The sequence below is a fragment of the Apis mellifera genome, linkage group LG6 (assembly GCF_003254395.2).
Source record: "Apis mellifera strain DH4 linkage group LG6, Amel_HAv3.1, whole genome shotgun sequence".
Taxonomy (NCBI): domain Eukaryota; kingdom Metazoa; phylum Arthropoda; class Insecta; order Hymenoptera; family Apidae; genus Apis; species Apis mellifera.
Window position 1 is genome coordinate 13,379,141 of NC_037643.1, and position 20,174 is coordinate 13,399,314.

At 22.2% G+C, this 20,174-nt stretch overlaps 2 protein-coding genes across 3 annotated transcripts; one reads left to right on the forward strand and one right to left on the reverse strand.

The window, feature by feature from the left end:
• Positions 1-8,997: 8,997 nt before the first annotated feature.
• LOC551760 (deaminated glutathione amidase) lies at positions 8,998-15,107 on the reverse strand. Its single transcript, XM_624147.6, has 10 exons — positions 14,756-15,107; positions 14,239-14,596; positions 14,062-14,165; positions 13,632-13,936; positions 12,332-12,478; positions 11,362-11,546; positions 10,832-11,000; positions 9,767-10,000; positions 9,492-9,641; positions 8,998-9,264 (listed from the first exon to the last, which is right to left on the reverse strand). Exons 1-9 carry the CDS (start codon positions 14,893-14,895, stop codon positions 9,550-9,552), a joined length of 1,734 nt encoding a protein of 577 aa, XP_624150.2. The 5' UTR covers positions 14,896-15,107; the 3' UTR covers positions 8,998-9,264; positions 9,492-9,549.
• Positions 15,108-16,234: 1,127 nt separating this feature from the next.
• Positions 16,235-19,842, forward strand: LOC107963964. Of its 2 annotated transcripts, none has more exons than XM_016912870.2 (2): positions 16,235-16,506; positions 18,165-19,842. In XM_016912870.2, the coding sequence occupies exon 2, from the start codon at positions 18,175-18,177 to the stop codon at positions 19,684-19,686; it is 1,512 nt and encodes a 503-aa protein (XP_016768359.1). In that variant the 5' UTR covers positions 16,235-16,506; positions 18,165-18,174; the 3' UTR covers positions 19,687-19,842. The 2 variants fall into 2 exon arrangements, with proteins under 2 accessions (XP_016768359.1, XP_016768360.1); XM_016912871.2 differs by lacking the exon at positions 16,235-16,506 and adding an exon at positions 17,634-17,732.
• Positions 19,843-20,174: the final 332 nt, after the last annotated feature.

Consider the following 20,174-nt stretch of genomic DNA (forward strand, 5'->3'; position numbering starts at 1 on the left):
ACATATTTCTCGAATTCTTTCATTGCTATTACGAATGAAAAACGATAAAACACGTATATATTTATTTGAATACAGTGTGTATTTTCTATTTGAATTATTGATTATAATCTAACAATAAAAATTCACATTACAAAGTAAAGAGTTAAATAAAATTATACAAATTATAATAGAAAAACGTTTTTCTCTGCCGTATCTTAATTAATTCTAATAATTCAAATTATAATAAATTTATAAATCTAAACGAAAGAGATAACAAGGGAAACAATTATGTGACCAAAAAATAGTTTAATAATAATAAAAATAATGCAAAATATTTATGAAATATAGACTACCATTTTCTCACAATAATTTTTTTTGTTTTTAATGTTACATAATAAAGTCGAGTTTCTACAACGAGATGAGAATCAACAGAATTAAAATAAGAGATTTAATTAAATTAATCAGATAAAATTAATTAATTTAAGACAACGATATCAGAGGGATCAAATCAATGATTTCGAAGTTACGGAATATCGTTGCCAAGAAAAATTATTTTTTTCCATAAAAAATTTTTATCATCAAATTTAACATACTCACCGAGTATTTCGTAGACAAGCAATAATAAGTGCGCAAATATATTCGTCAAGAATATAGAAACAAAAATTCTTAGAAGGCAATAATGTCGTTGCATTTCAAAAATTTATTTTTCCATTATTACAAATATATCATAATTACAAACATCGTAATAAAAAATCGTAACGAGACGGAAAATGATGATTTATTGATGAAAAACGCTTGAGAAAGTTCTGTAAATATCAATGATCGTTCCGTTGAATGGTTCGTTCGATCATGATTATCGGATGGAAAGGTCGAGAGCTTGGCTAAATATCGACTTTGATGCTTCAATGCTTCGCCTCTTTTTTAGTTCATCAACTTATAGCTTAATCAATATATAGATCTTTTTGAAAAATTCTTTTTGGATTTTTGTTCGATGAAGAATTATCACTACACTATCATACATAGAAGATTTTTCAAATTTAGAATTTTTAAAAAAGTTTTTTGCTATTATAAAATTGAAAAAAGATTGAAAAAAGTACTTTAAGAATTGATTGGAATTGATAAACTTAGGATATCTTTTTTCTATTGATAACTTGATGAAGAAATTTATCCTTGAATAATCCTGATATTTATTTTACTAGTATTATTCTTTTTTTCTAATTATTTCTAAAGGTTAATGTTATAATAATATTATAATAATATTATGATATTATAAAGGTTGATTGATTAAGTTTGTAACATTAGAAAAATACTTTTTATTTTATATCAGTCAAAATGAAAATAAAGGCGTGAAGTTGTACATTAACAAGTTAATACTCTTGTTGTCCGGAGAATATTACTATGTATTCAGTTACAATGATTTCATATTACCCATTATTTCAATTTTCTAATTTAACTGTGACGTTTGATTTAATGACACCGTGATCAAATAATACGATAACAATTTTGTCTTAAAAAATTTATCTCATGATTTCAATTTGAAGAAAAAAATGAAACTTTTTTATTTTACATCTTTTAAATGAATTTCTTAATGTCAAAAAATTAATAATTTGATAATATCGAAAAAAAATTTTGGATTATTTTTTATATTAGTGAAATATATATTTTTTTGTAATTTTTTATTTCTATTTCTCTTTTTTTAATATTATAATTTCTATTCTATGTATTAAAGAAAAAAGAGATGTCACAGGAATGCAATATATAAGTTCTGCAATATCATAAAACTATTCGTATTAGTCGATTAATTGAACTCTCTCAAGACAGTAATATTCAATTCTCAAGATCTTTATTTATTGATTAAAAAATAGTTGAAAATTTCTATATAATTTTTTATAAAGAATTTTAAAATTAAGATTTAAGGAGATTTATTAAATTTAAATTTAATTAATATTATAGCTTTATTAAATCATTTAAGTAGAAATGATATTTTTGTTTAATAATATTTTTGTTCTTTTTTAAAAGATATAAAATTTTCATAAAATGTTTATTAATTTAACATGAATACAATCTGTTGTTTTAATTTTTTTATTATCCAAGTTTATTTTTAATAATTCAAAGTTTTTAAAAAAAGGTCTACAAAAAAATTATAAATTCCAAAATTGTCGCGCGCTTTTCGTTTTGATATTTCTCAAAATTTAATAAAAAGCATAAATATTGAAATTCGTATTTGTAAGCGAATTATTTGAAAGAAAGAAATGTATATATTAAGTTTTCTGAAACAAATTATTTAATTAATTATAAATTTATTTTTTTATTATTTTATTATTATATAATTTATTATTTTATTAATTATAATAAATAAATCCATTGTCCATATTATGGCCTATGAATTTTTGACGGTCAAACATATTCAATTTCTGAGAAAAGGAAAAATATAATAGAATAAAAAACGATTATTATTGATGAGGCAGAAGTGTAAAAAGTTTTTTAAAAAGTTAATAATAAAGTTGTATAGAAGCCATGGATAAGGCACAAAGAAGGGATAGATAATATTATAAGCGTGGAAACGAACTTCAGCATGGGATGAGCGAAAATTGATCGAAAGATTGAATTTAATCCTTTGAGGTTATGAAGAGTACGCTTTGATGTCTTGTTTGAAAGGAAAGATCTGGGTTTATAGAAGAATTTTAGATCGTTTAAAGTTAAATGGAAATTTATTGCTCGATGAATGAGATTATTATTTTTTTTTTAATATAATTTTATTTATATTTTATTTATATGTTAATGAATTTTTTTTTATTTGATTTTATATATTTCATTCGTAAATTATATTTAATTAAAAATAAATTTAAAATATTTAATATTATCTTAAACATTTTCTATATTAATTTTGAAAATGTTAATTGAATAAATTTCAAATATTATTGATCATAAATGAATAAATTTAAAATCTGTAATTTCAAAGGATTGAATCATACACACTACAAAATTTTAAAGCTCTATTGAAACACACAAAAATCACTAATAGTCACTAATAGCCACTATTGACACTTAATCGAGCGTAATTACATGCTTTTTTAGTCTAAAATTTTTAAAATATTCAAATATAAATCCAAAAATATAATGCCAAAGCGAATTATCTGTGCTGGCACAGTAAAGAAATACATTAGCATTCATTTTACATAAACATTTTACATAAACGAAAATAATACATATTTTTTATATATAAAAGTATGTATATTAATCCACATAAATACTTTATATGTACATATTTGTGAAAAACAGTTTTTCAAAGCAATATTATTTATTTACTCGAGAAAAAAAAATAGAAAATTATATATATATAATATTACTCAGAAGATTTAATAAATATTTTATTACTATTAATAAAATTATTTCTGCTTTTATTAGAATCTAATTAATAGACATACTAAAACATCATTTATCGAATAAAAATCATATTGAATACAGGCATATGCTCAATAAAATTTAATATAATCTTATAGAATTTTAATGAAAGGGTTATAGTGGACTCAATTTTAATATATCATATTCATACGTTAATCTAACCTCAATACTTCTTCGCTTCCTATCTTATTACAAACAATTATTAAGATTTTGCTTTAGTTACTGGAAGAATGATTAATATATCGTACTTTATTCAAAAATTTATTAAAGTCATGTTATTAAATCGTGCTATTAATAATTCTTATAATTAATTATATTAATCGTAGTTTCTACTATACTGATCTAATTAAAATGAATTGATAAATGACATTTTATATTTCTTAAAAAATATATCTTTTTTTATTTTACAAAAGTAATATAGTAAGATTAATGATACCTAGCAGAGACGATTTCTTTGAAACATAATTAAGTTTCCTATTTTACAGATATTTTATTATAATTGTTATTTAAGAATTCATAAATTTATTATTATTATTATTATTATTATTATTATTATTATTAAATTAAATATAATTCCATAAAAATATACCAATCATAATGTTAAAGTTTTCAATATTGTTTTAATTTAAGATATAAATTAAAATAAAGACTGAATGATAAAAAAAATATTTAAAAAAAAAAATTAGATTAAGAACAAAAATTAAATTAAGATCAATATAGCAACTACAGGTATTATACAAATGAAAAACAAAAAAATAAATAAAATCTGTGATCTGTTATAACATAAATTAGCAGTTCAATTATAAAAAAAAATATTTATTGTTTAATTGTAAGTACCATAATGTAATCAAAGTATAAACTCCTTAATATTGAAATATTAATATTGAATTATTTGATCAATAATATATTTATAATTTATGCATGACGATCTAAAAATATTTTTAAAATTATATGATAATTATGAAAATAAAAAAAAAATTTAATTATACACGTAGAAATTATAAAATTTCTCATGTAAAATTAAAACATTAAATTAAAGTGAAATATAGAAAAAAAAACCTAACCTAATATGTATATTTCATTTATTTATTTAATATTTATATGAAAAGAAGAACATCGTTTCTGCAAGTGTGTCAATCCAATAATAAATTTTTTTTACAAATATATACATTGAATTATTTTAAAGTTACATCGATGCGAGAGTAATTGGTTCCTCTAAATCGTTCAATTTCCACTTTTTTTGAATATATATATATTTATATTCAAATATTGCATTTGAATTGCAAAACAACTGGAAGTATAGAAATCCTATATCTCGCCCGTTTATTATGACATGAATTGTTTCCTTTGTAAAATTGATATATTTTTTAATAAATTATTAAATTGTATAAATTTTATAAATTCAACAATTTAATTACATTATTTTATATCAAACATTTATTATTATTATTTTTTAACTAACACTTTATCTTAAATGAATCATAAAATATTCTAAATATTGATTTAATATTGATAATTATAATAACTTATCGATAATCACAAACAACTATTATTCTCAAGCCAAAAATTTATATATATGCGATACTATTCATTAGAAAAAATGATTCAAACTTTTTTAGAACTAAATTATTGACAGAATATATTTTTGTTTTTTGTTTTCCATATTTTTTAGATCAAATGAAAATAATTGAAAATAAATTATATTTTTCTTATTTTTTAAGAAAGGTTTTTAAAGAAAAATTTAAGAATTTTTTATTTCGTACTAACCTCACTATTTTCACGATTGTGTTTCTTGAACATCGTTACATATTCAACACAGCGATTTTACTGTGTTCACATTTCGCGAAAGTATAAACAAGACGTTAGATGGCGTTGTGAATTTCATTGTTTTCATACATTCCTGGTTTTAACATCATTTATATATGAATGCATCTGTAAATGTATGTTTTCAATATTCTTTTTTCATTTTGATGGATTAATTTTTTCGAATAATTTCACATTTCACAGGTCTCTTAAAATTAATTGCGTGCTAAATCAATATCATTGATGATTAAAAATTCTCTTGTTTCCATTTGAATGAAAAATATTCTAGTAGAAGCCAGGAATGTTGGCAATATCGCGTATAATGTTACTATTTTCGATTAAATTGTCATTATTGTCGAGTTCTTTCTATTGTATTGTTCTGTTAAATTTAACCTTTTAAATTAATTAAATTTATATATCCAATTATATATATTTATTACTATTATTATATATATTTATTATTTATATAATTATATATATATAATTTGATCGATGATAAAAATAAAATATGTTATTGCAGAATTGTTAAGATAAGAGAATGTTTAAATAATGAAAAATTAGATAATAGAAATTCTATTATATTTGTTATTATATTAGAACGATATTTTTTATCTTTTAATAATTAATGTTTTTCAATGGGTAAAAAAATTTAATAATTTTAATTTAATAAATTTTGAAAAAATTTTAATTATAAAATAAGAAAAATTAATAAATTATAAATGAAAACAAAATTTATTCTGAAAAATAAATATATAAAAACATCAATTTATTTATTTAATCGATAAATTTTTTTGGTTATATTATCTTATATTTTATATTATGTGTTGTTGTCTACTAAATCTAGTTCCATGTATTAGCAGACAATAACATCAAGATTGTTACCAAATTATTGCATAAAATGGATTTTAGATTTGTTGTAAATAATCATATTCAAACTTTATAAAGATCATATAGCAATTCGTTCTCCTAAAAATTACTAAAAAATTACTAAAAAATTATTTATTTTTATTGGTTAAATAATTATATGTGATAAATCGCGATGAAATTTATATTGATAAAAAAGTTGGGTATTTCTAAGCAAAAATAAATTATTTTCTGTTATTTTTGGATATTATTATTTCTTTCGATAGATTTAATAAAAATATTTTATATATCTAAAAATATAAATATATCGCGAAAAACTTTTTCTTAAATTTAGGAATTCTGACTTGTGCGGAAATTTAAAAAATAATTGATATATATATTTATCAATTTCCTAAAAATTATTACAATAAATATTGATTATACTTAATTCTAATACTATTTTTATTCGTAATTTTTTTATTCATTGATTTTCTATGAGTTTTCTATAGTAAAATCTTAATGATAAAATTTTATCAATCACATTTTAATATTAATAAATAATATCAAAACTTTTCAATTAATAGTTATGGAGAAAGATATTTAAGATTTTTATTATTTTATATTTAAGAACGACGAGCACTTAATAGAATTGATGCAATGTAAAATTCGATATCTTGATTTCTATATAAAATAGCTTCTTGGCTTTAAACATATATTTATATTATATTTTTATTAAATTGTATTTTATAAAATAATAACTAGTTTATCAATAAATGTTCATTACAGACTGTTCATAAAATTCTATTTAAAGGAATTGTCATTAATTTAAATCAAGTAATTCTACTTGTTGTACAGGGTATTAAATAAATTATTTATAATGAATAAAGATACGTCCAAATATAGTTCGAACTCAAAAGTTCAATGTTATATTGTCATGACAATAGCTTGATTTTCTATTTTTTTATGTATTGATTATTATTATTTACTCAGAATATCCGTTGTAAATGAAAGCAAAATTATCAAAATGATAAGTTTTTCTAAAAAAAAAATTTGTAATTTTTTAAATATTTAGACATTTTTAAATATTAACTTATCCTATGATCAACAAAAAATATAAAAATATAATCACGATTTCAATCTGTTAATATCTAATACTAATTAGTTTCAATCAATGCATATAACCTAAAAACGTCAAAAGGATAATCGTTTTCAACTTATATTTATCTTATAAAACTTACTTCTTTTTTTATTAAACTTATTGTGCATTATATTAATAATTTATAATGTAAAATTTCTCTAAAATTATTTTTTAAATCATGCAAAAAAATTTAGAAAATTTCATAAAAACATGATAATTCACAAGGAACAATTCACACGTGACAAATTGGCATTGTACTAGAATTTCTGATGCGAATGTCAGTAGTATTTGGAGTGGGGATATAAAGCACAACGTACAGCATGTTTCGAATTCATTATGTATTTATAAAGGGCTGTCAATTCAACGGATGGTCCGGGTAAATTTAAATTGTAAATAGACGCATTGCAGATTTTAAGTAAAAGCATCGATAAGAGCGAATATGATAGAAAAGTTTGGAGAAAAGGAAACTATATATTTGTAAAGTTTGAATATCTTTAATATCAAAAATATTCAAGCTAAAAATGTGTTGGTTTAACTTATTCCAGGTCAAAGTTTTATTATAATATTATTTATCTTTAAATAATTTTTTTTAATATATTTTTATATTTTAATTTTAAATTTACACTAATTTTAATCTTTATCCTTCATATTTTTACAATATAAAATTGTATATTATATACAATATGAAATTATACATTATATAATAATTAATTATATAATTAATAATAAATTATATTATAAAGATATAAAGAAAAAGTAAAAAAATTTAAGATGTCCTATTAAAATATATTCAGGAACATCTTATAATATTTTGATATTGATTGATTGATTTTGAATAACTTTCACATATATAACATAATCATTCATTTTGAAATAACTTTTTAATTAATTGATAATTTACTGTTTTATTCAAAAAATGATTATGTGTATAAGTTTAAATCAAACTTTATAGATATATTTTATATCATATATATTATAATAAAAATTATATATATATATTATATATTTATATATATATACTTATATTGTATTCTTGAATATAGATTAATTACAATATATTTTGGCCTTGAATATGTTAAGAAAACATAAAATAAATCATTGTAATTAATAATAAATTTCAAAGATAAATATATAAAGACAAATAAACTAAATTATATTGTTTAAAGACATATTATGCTCGAATCGATTACTTTGTCCTTTGTTTCTTTCGAATTTCTGGCAGCATATACAATATAAGAAATCTAAAAGCACTAGAGAATGAAATTTTTTCAGTCACAAAGTTCAGCGACTATTTGATAGTACCTTTCATTTTGCGACCTGATTTATTTTAAAAAGAGAACAAAAACAAGAAAAGATGATGATTTGTATTATTCTTACTTATCTTCTTCGGATGTGAACTCTTTCCAGCTGGCAAATAGCCGAACAAATTGTGATCCTGAATTTCTTCCTATTATATTAAGAATGTTTTCACATTTTTGCTCTCTTTAACTTTCTATCGAGATAGGCGTTGAATTAATCATCATTAATTGACCAATTTCTCTAAGCTTGTAACTTCGAACTAATGTTTACATATAAAAAATGTTATTAATCTATTTGAATGTAAATATTTAGATCGACTTATATAGATTTAATATTGCTATATATATGATAATTAGCCTACCCACGCTGAAATTTGTATCAATATCGAGCTTGCTCGTTGATAAGGATCGGTATACTAATTGTTAAATCGGTATATCGATCTAAGTTGTATCTAAAGTCGATATATTAATATCAGTTTATATATGCTACAATTTGTATTATCAAACCTAAAAGTGATACGCAATATTTCATCGTGTGTAGGCCATTATACGAAAACTACCTTGATTGTGAGGTTATCATTTAATCATCAAGGGGCCTTTCATGTATGAATAATCATTTTAAACCCATCACAGATTATAACAATTTATTTAATTGATAATAAAGATATTTAAAATTATATATATATTTTTTTGTGTTCTTAATTGTATATTATTGATGTAGAATATAACATAATATCGTCAATCGTTGGATGCAATATAAAATCGATTCTATGTCACATTATATCCTTTATAGTATTCCTATAATCAATTAATATAAATAATATATTATTCATAGATATTAATATCTTATTAATAATTAAATTTATATAATATTATTTTTTAATTATTATAATTTGCATTATTTACAAAAAATTATTATTTAAAACTCTAATTATTTGTATTTTTTATTTATTTTCATTTAATATAAATAAAATATAATATGTAAAAGTGTAAAAAATATGTAATATGTAAAAATAGAGACTTACATAATATTATTGAAACAGTAAAAATTTTATGTTTCAGAATTAATTTTTATGTATAGAATTAATCTTTTTTCCAGATAGTGTCATACAAATCGGTACGTCTCTGATAAAATATGGGTATTTGAGCCCTTACTTCTTCAACAATTTTCAAATCTGTTATTAAAATAATAAATTAATATTAAAAAAATAAAAAAAAAGGGAGAAAAAAAATAAATAGATTAATTAATTTAAAAATAAATTGGATCACATTTCATTTTTTATATTAAATTGCCAATTACCAATATCGGTGACCACCATGCTCTCATGAGTTTCCAGATCATGAAGAATTTCTCCCCAGGGACTAGTTAACTGTGTATGACCCCATGCGACATAACTGGCCGAAGGATTCCGAGCTGGAGATATACCAGCGATGTATAATTGATTGTCATTCGCTCTGGAACGCTGAAGCAATGACCAATGCAGTGGTCCGGTGGTTAAATTGAATGCCGCCGGATATATCAGCATTTGGCAGCCTAACCGGGAGAAATGGAAAATATGAAGTTACGAAATATCAGTTATATAATTCTGTAATATATTTCACAATTTAGAAATATATAATATTTATATACTATTTCTATTACAATGATTTTATTATAATTATACAATTTTAAGATGCAGATATAAAATAGAACTATTTTTTTATATATATTTTTAAAATTATTTAAAAATTATTTATGGAAATGTAAAAATTTTAATGAAATTAAAATTGACATTTGTAATGTTAATTAAAAGATAATTGTAAACATAAAAATAATCCAGCTATTATAAATATGAAGTTAAAAATCTAAAAAAAAATTTTAGAATATGAAACTAAAATTAAATTTAAAATGTAGAACAAATATTGCAAGATTTTATTTTATATATATATAATTAATTGTTTTATTAATAAATGTGGTAGGATTTGGAAGGAATTTCATTAATATTTAATAATATAGATTGAAAAAGTTCAATTATTAGTGAATGTTTTCATGTTTTGAGAGAAGAATGAAAATACTAATAATGGAATTCATTTAATATTTAATCACATCCACTACATAAGTGAAAAGATTTATATATAGAACATCTAATACACATTCAATCTCATAATTTTGAATGATAATTAAATATAGTAAATATCTATTCAATTATAGATATATTTTTAGTAGAAAATAAAAAATTAAAATTAAAAAAAATAAGTATAAATAATATAAATAATATTGTTGAGTCTCATTGACCTGAATTCTTTATTTTATATATATATATATATAAGGAAAAAAATATATAAAGAAAAAAAAATATAAATAAACCAAACTTAGTCATTGTACCTTTATTCCGATAAATACGTGCCATTTCCTCGAATCTAATATCATAACAAATGCCAATACCAATTTTGCAATTCTTCACTTCAAACATTGTCAAAGAATTACCAGAACTAAGTGAATCACTTTCACGAAAAGTAATTTTATCAGGGATGTCGATATCGAATAAGTGTATCTAATAACATAAAAAATTAAACACTAATTATATTACTACAATTTTTAAAATTTAATATCGAAGTTATTGACAAATTTTATCATCAATTTTCTTTCATTTTTTACATTTAGCAAGTGAAAGTACTATTTTTTATTATTTTTTTTTTATAAAATATTAATCTTTCGAATAATTAAAATTATTATTAATTTATAAAAAAAAACTTCTATTACTTTTGTTATGGAAGAAATATTCATTTTCTTTATCATAATGTAGAAAATGCAAATTATTATATCGGTTTTAGAATACGAGAAATTTTCTAGAAAAAATCATTTTCTGTTTCACTATTTCCAATTTTACTATCATAAAGGCATATATTGCTTACCTTTCGATGTTTCGCTATCAGAGTCCCATCAGGTCCCCAAATAGTGCAAGTATTAAACAATTTATCCCCATCTCTTTCAGGTATTGTACCACCAACTACATAAACGTTGTTTTCTTTAGCAGCTTTTGATAAAGCGACGCTCGTTTCTCCATCAGGAATATGCTCAGCATATTTAGGAAAGTATTCTGCAGTGCAATATTCCAATTAATTAAAAAATCTTTTGTTTGAATCGCAAATTATATTAAAAAAAATATATTTTTTCAATTTTATTGATTAATAATTATTTATTTAAATAAGTAATAAGATAAATAAATTTGATAATTCTTATTTATTTTTTTTTTCTTTAAATTAATTCTTAATTAATTCTTTTTTTTATGTTGATTATTTTTATAAAATATAATTAAATTATTTCATCAAAAGAAGATAAAAAATTTTTTATTCTTCTGTAATTTAAAAAATTATTTTTTCAATAGTATCATCATTTAAATATAAAAAAATTCAAAATGTGTATATATATATATATATATATATATATATATATATATATATATATATATATTTTATATACTATATTTTTTTTCTATACTATATAATTTTTTATAAAATTTAAATAATGATTAAAAAAAAATGAGAATAAAAAATTTGAATGATGCATTTGAAAGAGACAGTTTATTACTCAACGACTTCGTCAGTATTTCTTAAAACGAATTTGGTTTTATAAGTACATAAATATTGAGAATTATAAGTATAAAACAAATAAAAATAGTAATTATAATTGTTTAATTATTATTATTTTTGCATTAAAAATGTATTTATGAAAAAAATATTATGAAATTGTATAAAATAAAAACGTAAATGAAACATATGAATCTCTATAAAAATAAATACTTACAAATAAAATATTTTATATATCTTCTGTTCTATTTTTTAAAAATATTTATTAGAAAAATATTAGTTAAAAAATTATTACGTAATCCATATGGTGAATTAAAGCATTCAGGAAGAGCGACAATGTCAGCATTCTGCTTTTTTGCGCTTGAAATATATGAAACTGCCTTTTCTATATTCTTGGTTTTTTCTTCATGAACTTCGAGCTGTACTAATGATAATCGAAATGCTGAAAAAAATATTGAAGAAGTTAAACGGATTAAATTATATATTTTTCGAAATTTATCTATAATATTTTATAAAAATTAAATACTTACTCGACATTGTTCTCACTAATTGCTTAGCGATGTTCATAAGTACCATAATGTTTTTTGAGGTTATCTATATTAATATTTTATATCAACGTTATATAATCAAAAAATTTCTAATATTATAAAAATTAATATCGGTACATAATAAAATATACATTTTATACAATTATATAATTTTTCCAAAACTTTATAAAATATTAATAAATTATTTAATTTTTTAATGATTTCTATAAAAAAAGGTAGATTTTTAATTTGCAAATAAGAATAAGAAAAAAATGATTTTGTAAAAATACATTTTATTAAAAAATGTGTATAAACAAAATTGTACAATTTGCCACGAAATTAAAATAACGAAATACATTTTTGAAAATTATCGTCTACTAGAAGATCGAGATCTTGATCTTTTTCGTTTTTTTTGTTTCCGTCTATCTGTATAATCTTTTTTATCTCTAGTTTTTTCTTTTTCTTTATCTTTTTTCTTGTGTTTTTTATTCGATCTTTCTGGTGAATAATGTTTTTTTTGTTTCTTTGATTTTTTAGATTTTTTTGATTTATAAGAATCACTACTAATGGAACTACTCTTTTCTCTTCTTCTCTTTTTTCCATGATCACTATCATTGACATCAGATTCAGAATATCTTTTTTGACTTTTTGATTTTTTATCAGTTATTTTATCATATTTTTTCTTATCATGTGTAATACTTTTTTTTTTCTTTTCATTACTTTCATCATCATCCAAATTTTCAGATTTTTCGGAAGATATCGATTTTCTCTTTCTATCTACTTTCTGTTTAAATTCCTTAGTTTCTTTGTCCTTATATTCTTCATATTTCTTCGCATCTAAAATTAATCCCATAAAATACTAAAAGCCAAAACATTTATATTTATTACGATTCTTATAAAAAATGAAGAGACCTTTAAAAAGTATATATAATAATATCACGAAATTGTGATAAATAATATTAAAAATTAATAAAATAATTAACAAATTTTATTCTCATTTTATTAATAATTTAGATATTGAATTCTTTTTAAAAGTCTCTTAATGAAAAACTAATTATTTATACTAACTTAAAACTTTTGAATTTTTTGAATATTCTGATTTAGTCACTGGCTGAACCATAAATTCATTTACAGATATTATACTCCCACCAAGAGCTAATTTTATTATGAGCCTTCCTGCATCATCATCGAATCCTTCTATTTGACCATAATTATTACTTTGTTTTCCAGCTATAATTTTTACAAATGTTCCTTTTTCTATTTTAAGTTCTTCTTCTTGTTTGTTAGAACTTGTGTTTTTTTGTTGAGTTACTTTATCTGCTCCAAGACCCATACCTTTTGGTCGTAATTCTGGTATAACTGCTGATACAACTCTATAACAATAATATATACTCTATAATAATAATATTAAATTTAAAAAAATGACTTTTTTCTATTTTTTAATATGTTATATTTAATAAATATACAATATTAAATTTATATAAAATAAAATTCTTACTTTTCATTTCTACCAATTCCTTTTCCTGGTTGCCAACCCATTCCTCGTAACATTGCGAAACCATAAACATCAACAGGAATTCTTTCATAATCTTCTAATGTAGACTGAAAAAAATAAAAAATAATTTATAATGTACAAAAATTGTTGACATATAATATCCATATGTTAATAATATACCTGTTCTTGACCTCTTAATGATTGATCTTCTACTAAAGGTAAAGTAAAATCATTTGTTTTTGTTTCCTGCTGCTCCTTTGATTTTAATTCTTCAATAATTTCTTTAGCTGCTTGTTCTTCTAATGTAACAACTTTATTATCCACTAATTGTTCTGGTTCTTTTGTTATAATTTGTGGTGATGCATTTCCATTAGATAATTTTGATTTGATTTCCTTATTAATATTAATATCTCCTGTCTTTTCTTTATTTTCTTTCGGTTCAAAAATATCTGCATCAATATGATTAATAATTCTGTCATGCCAAGTTTTTGAACCTAATAATGGAATGACAAGAGGTTCATCTTTTTTTTCCTCTTCACTGAAATAAAAAGTTATTTCCAAAAAAAATTTATTATGAAATTATAATATAACTATATAAACTATATAACTATATAAAATAATATAACTATATAAATTAGTTATTAGGTTTTATAGGTTAGGTTGAGGTTATGTAAAAGAATTATATTTTTTGACTTACCCTATTACTTTAATATTTTTCTCATCAAGACATTCAATATAATCAACTTTTTTTTCTTCTTGTGGCATAATATTTTTTAATACAGGTTTCTTAATAGATTTTGCAAAACCGAAGGAGACTTTCTTTCCTTCTTCTGCCATTTTTCAATAATGAGCATTAATTTACAGGTTAATGTATATAAAACATAAATAATAATTTTTATAAATTATGTACATGAAATTAACATCACATTATTAAACATTAATTAAACATCACATTTCATTAATTGATTTAAAGTACTTTAGAAATTCTTAAAACACTATTACAACGCTATGTAGATGCTTGAATAAAGCGACATTAGAGTCACTAACCTATACTGATAACATATAGTATTTTTGCTTAAGTCAAAAGATCAATATTATGTATTCATATGAATAGAATGTTTGTTTCTCTTAGAACTATATTCTGATAGGTTAAATCTTAATGAAACATTATGTAAATTTTACATAGTATATTGTTCAAATGATATAAATTTAAATCGAAAATATATAACAAATATTTTATATTATATATTCTTCTTACTATTAATCAATCGAGAAAATTTTAAGATAAAATTGATTATACATAATTATATTTTGAAAAAAAAGACATGTTTAATTATCAAATATCTGATAAATATATTATTTTTATACTATACTTTATAAGTTTATAATTATATTTACAAATTATATATTTAAAATTATATATAAATTTATATTATTTATTATATTTAATGTTTAACATCATTTCTCTCATAATATATTAGCATATATAGCATAAAAAATTTTTATTTCTTGAAAATACTGCATATAAGAGTGATTCTACCCTAATTTATGCATCATAGCGCGTGACAGCGCTATTATGTATTATGTTATTTTATTCAAGATCATTCTATTTTCAGATTGCACTCTCTATTCCGCTGTTTTGTATTTTGTAAATTATTGCATAGAGATGCAAAGTGAAAACTATTTTTTCATTAAAGTTTAATATATTTTCTATCAGAAAAATAGAAAATTTTAAATTAAATTAATAAATCAAGATAGTGACAATAAATCATATTGTCACTATGTTCTATTTGATGTTTAAAAGAATTATTTTTTTCTATTCTTTTGTTAAAATATAATATATATATTCAATTAATAATTATAATAAATAATCTTGATAATTTTTATATGTATTTTTTAGTTCCTAAAAGATGAATATATATATATGAACAGATAAATTATTTTCACTATTTCTTTATTTCATGCGCTTACAATTAATAAACATGTAAATATTTATAATTATAATTCTGAAATGATAATAAATATATGATTGATTAATTTTTTTCTATTATTTATATATATATTTTTTCTAAAAATTTTAAATTCTTAATTTTTTTTAATAAATTTTAAGATATTTAAGATTTTGTATGATTAATGCGATAATGTATTATTTTCCTTATTTCAGTAAATTTTAGAAACAATCGTCTTTGATCATGTTGGTACGCAAATTATAGAGGAAGCTATTTACTTATCTTTTGATACAAGAACTACAGTTAAAAACGACTACCAATTGAGAACGGTAGTTAAGTCTGTAAAGAGAGGGGTGAGCGTGTTTTAGTGGCGACAACAGCACGATATTCAGATACGAAGCCAGGGTAAACCGGGAAGCCGTAGTTCGTGAACTGTAGTAAGTGTGGTAACTCCGGACAATCAACGACATTCGGAAGCCGGTAACGCTCTGAAATTCAGGTAAATCTATACATTTTTTAAATAAAATTTTTTTTTTAGATTATTTTTTTTATAAATTATTATAATTCTACATTCATAATATATGAATTTTTAAGAATTATTAAGAATTTTATATTTTTGAAATATCAAATAAAAATTTTATCAGATTAAATATAATTATTAAATTATATATTAATGATACACTTGAATTCTTATTATTAGATTTTTTCATAAAAAATATGAATAAATAAAATTATTAATGGATTGGATTCGTTATACAGTAGATTATAAATATATTGCCGTTTAATTAATGATTGATAATATAAATTCAACATCAATAATATAATTTTTATTTTTTTTGTATACATCTGATAGTAGACCATTAATTTTAATGTGTTGGTAAAGTGATTTGAAATATGATTGCAAATTAAAGTGGTCCACGAAGCTAACTGTAAAACATCGAGCGGTAACTACAAAGTTGATGTTAACGGAAGAGATCTTCCTGCCAAAGATTTGTTCCGCTATGTCGAGACATTCTTTGTTTCTTCGTCGTTGTTTTTATTTCTTCTTTTTATCATTAATGTACACCTTTTTTAATTCAGCAATCCTATAGCATAAAAACTTATTATTATATATATCTAAAGTTTCCTTCAACGTAGTCTATGAACCTGCGAATTAAAATGATAAAAACATAGATCAATTATATTGTAAATTTACTGTAACATTCACAAATATTGTTTAAGGATATGATGTTTCTATGAGTATGTTGCTACGAATAATTTTCGTTTCTTTGACGATATTGGATAGTTTTATGATTGAAATAAATACATAATTAGAAATTAGGTTATGTAAATTAATAATAATAAAATTAAATATCTTAAATTATTATTAAAATCGTTCGATTTTTAATAAATCGTTTTATTTATTCAATTTTCAATAAAAATTTATAAGAAAAATAATACTTTTTTTTTAATTTAATTTCATGTATCAAAAATTAGATTAATTAATCATCATTATAAAGAATTTTTGACAATGTTCATTGTTGCCGAATGTTTCACAAACGAAACCAACTGGCGGCGCTCGTGCATTGAACTCTTCGTATGGTTGCGCGCGCACACATATTGACAAGTCAAATTCTAGTTCGATTTCGCGGGAGAATGCTATGGTAAATGTAGTCGAGTGAACAATCATGCGACCGGATCTACATGTTGTCCGGAACTCGTCGCATAATGCTACGGAAACGACTGGTAAATTATATTTGTCACGGGGAATCGGTAGTGGCGTTGGGACACGATTTTATCTAAGCGTGCAAGTTTACCGGACGGAACGGTCATTAAAAACGTCTGTCGCTTGGTTTTTATGATTTTCAGTGAAAATTTAGGATGATGATTTATTTGTTTTAATTAGATTAATAACATTATTAGATTATTACTATCTTTTTTTTTTTTTAATATTTGAACGCATATTATTTACATTGTACACACATCTACATTGTTATAATCTATATAAAAAAGAAAGTTCAAATATATATATTCGTCATATTGATTGAATTAACATCGTGTGAATAATTCTCTCATTTTTTGAAGTTATATAGAAAATAATAATGTAAAAAAAAATATTTTTAAAAAATACAAATTAGAGTAATTAAATAGTAATAATAATTATTATTTCTTTTTTAGATAAGCGAATATGTTGCTTCTGTTTCAAATATCGCTGCTATTGTTCCTGATAACAGAAATTGGCACAATAGGAATTGGAAAAGCATGGCAAATTCTTCCATACACAACCGATTACTGGAATCCATCATGGCCGCGACTCGATTCTTCTGCATTTGAAGTTCGCAGCGTGAGTGGTGTCGGTCATCTTAATCCTTCAGAAACTATTCAAAGAGACCTAAAATTTGATCAATCAAAATCTATCCAGCCCAATATTATTCCGTTATCAAAATCAAACGTTTTATTCGGTCAAAAGTATTTCAATCAATTCGAAACAAATTTTGAAGATTCTCCTTACGATAAATATGAAAATCAAGACGAAATGAACGATGCAGTGGAAGATAAGATATTTAAAAAAGATAAGATATTTAAGGCTGGAATCGCAATGACTATTTTAGATCCAAAAGATAATAAAGATTCATTAAAGAATACTGCAGACGAGACAAGAAAAATTGTACCAAGGATTCGTCGTGACACAGAAAACGAAACGAAGATGGAACAAATATCTACTAGTAAAAATGTTCGAGAGATACGTTTAAATTCTCCAGATGATTGGTCTACTCAACCATTGTCCATAGAATTTCCCCATAGATCTAGTTTAGATCAAATGATTCAGCAAACAATGGATGACGAAGAATCACCAAGTGCAAGGAGTTATCACACTCCACGAGCTGATTTTATAACCAGTCACCATAGAAGAAGTTATGAACATAGAGAAGCTCGAGATATGCCTATCACTAGAGCCTATGATGATTATGATGTTCCATGGTACAGGAGTACCACCATCAGGGAACGAGACTATGAACCTCTAAGTTACCGACGTGGATATAATTATTATTATCCTGATCGATATAGAATGGAAAGAGACTATTACATGCGAGTTCCCCCCAATGATTATTCTTATTATTATGATCGGTATAGGGACGAGGATTTGGATCTTTATGGTCGTAGCAGACCCACGCCCAAGCCCAAGAGGATTATCTACTATGCAACATTGCCGGAAATAGTAAGGAAACCTGTAGATCTGAGAAATTACCCTAGACCATATGATGGAACTAGAACAGGACCAGTTTCTAGGGATGGAAATTATAAACGTATTCCAGGGAATGTTGATCCTAGTAGATATCGATATAGACACGCGTATGATGGTTATGATAATTATTCAAAGAGATCGAGCTTTGTAGATAGACCTTATTCATATCCTGAAGAGGAGAGTCGCCGCAAAATGGCGTTAGAAAATCTTCGAAATAACGATCCATTTGATCAAAATAATGATAGGAAATTGGCGAATCAGATTACGATAAGAAATGAAGGAAAATTACCCTGGCCAGTGCAAATTGGAACGGAAGTGAGTGTGAAAGATGACGAGAGAATCTCTGGAAGAAAGATTTTTGGAGAAAATAATGGATATGATAGATTCCAGAATGCGCAGTTACAAAAGGCACCAGATGCAACTGGATCCAGCGAATTACAAAGCGATAATTGAACGTAGCATGAGTTTTTTTCTTAGAAATTAATGAATTTTGAAAAGAATTTTTGTATACTGTTCGCTTTGATATACTGTTATCTTTTTCTATTGGTAGAGAATTGGATAGATTGTACTGTAAAAATAAATATTAATATTAAAATTTAATCGAATATATGAAAGAATTAATATGCAGTATAATACTTAATTATATTATAGTTTAATGCAGAAAATATAATAATTGAAAGATATTCGCCTTATAAATCCCGTGATTAATTTAACATTAATATTAAATATTGATATTTATAATTTATATAAATTATGAATATCTTTTAAAATAACATTTCTATGATATATTGATTTATAAATTTTCAGTTAATTTATACTATTTATTATGAATCATTATTAAAAATATTTATTATACTACTTATATAATATTTTTTACAAAATTTTTTTTAAAAAATTTATTACATTAAATTTTTATTATCAGATTTTTAAAGATAGACTAT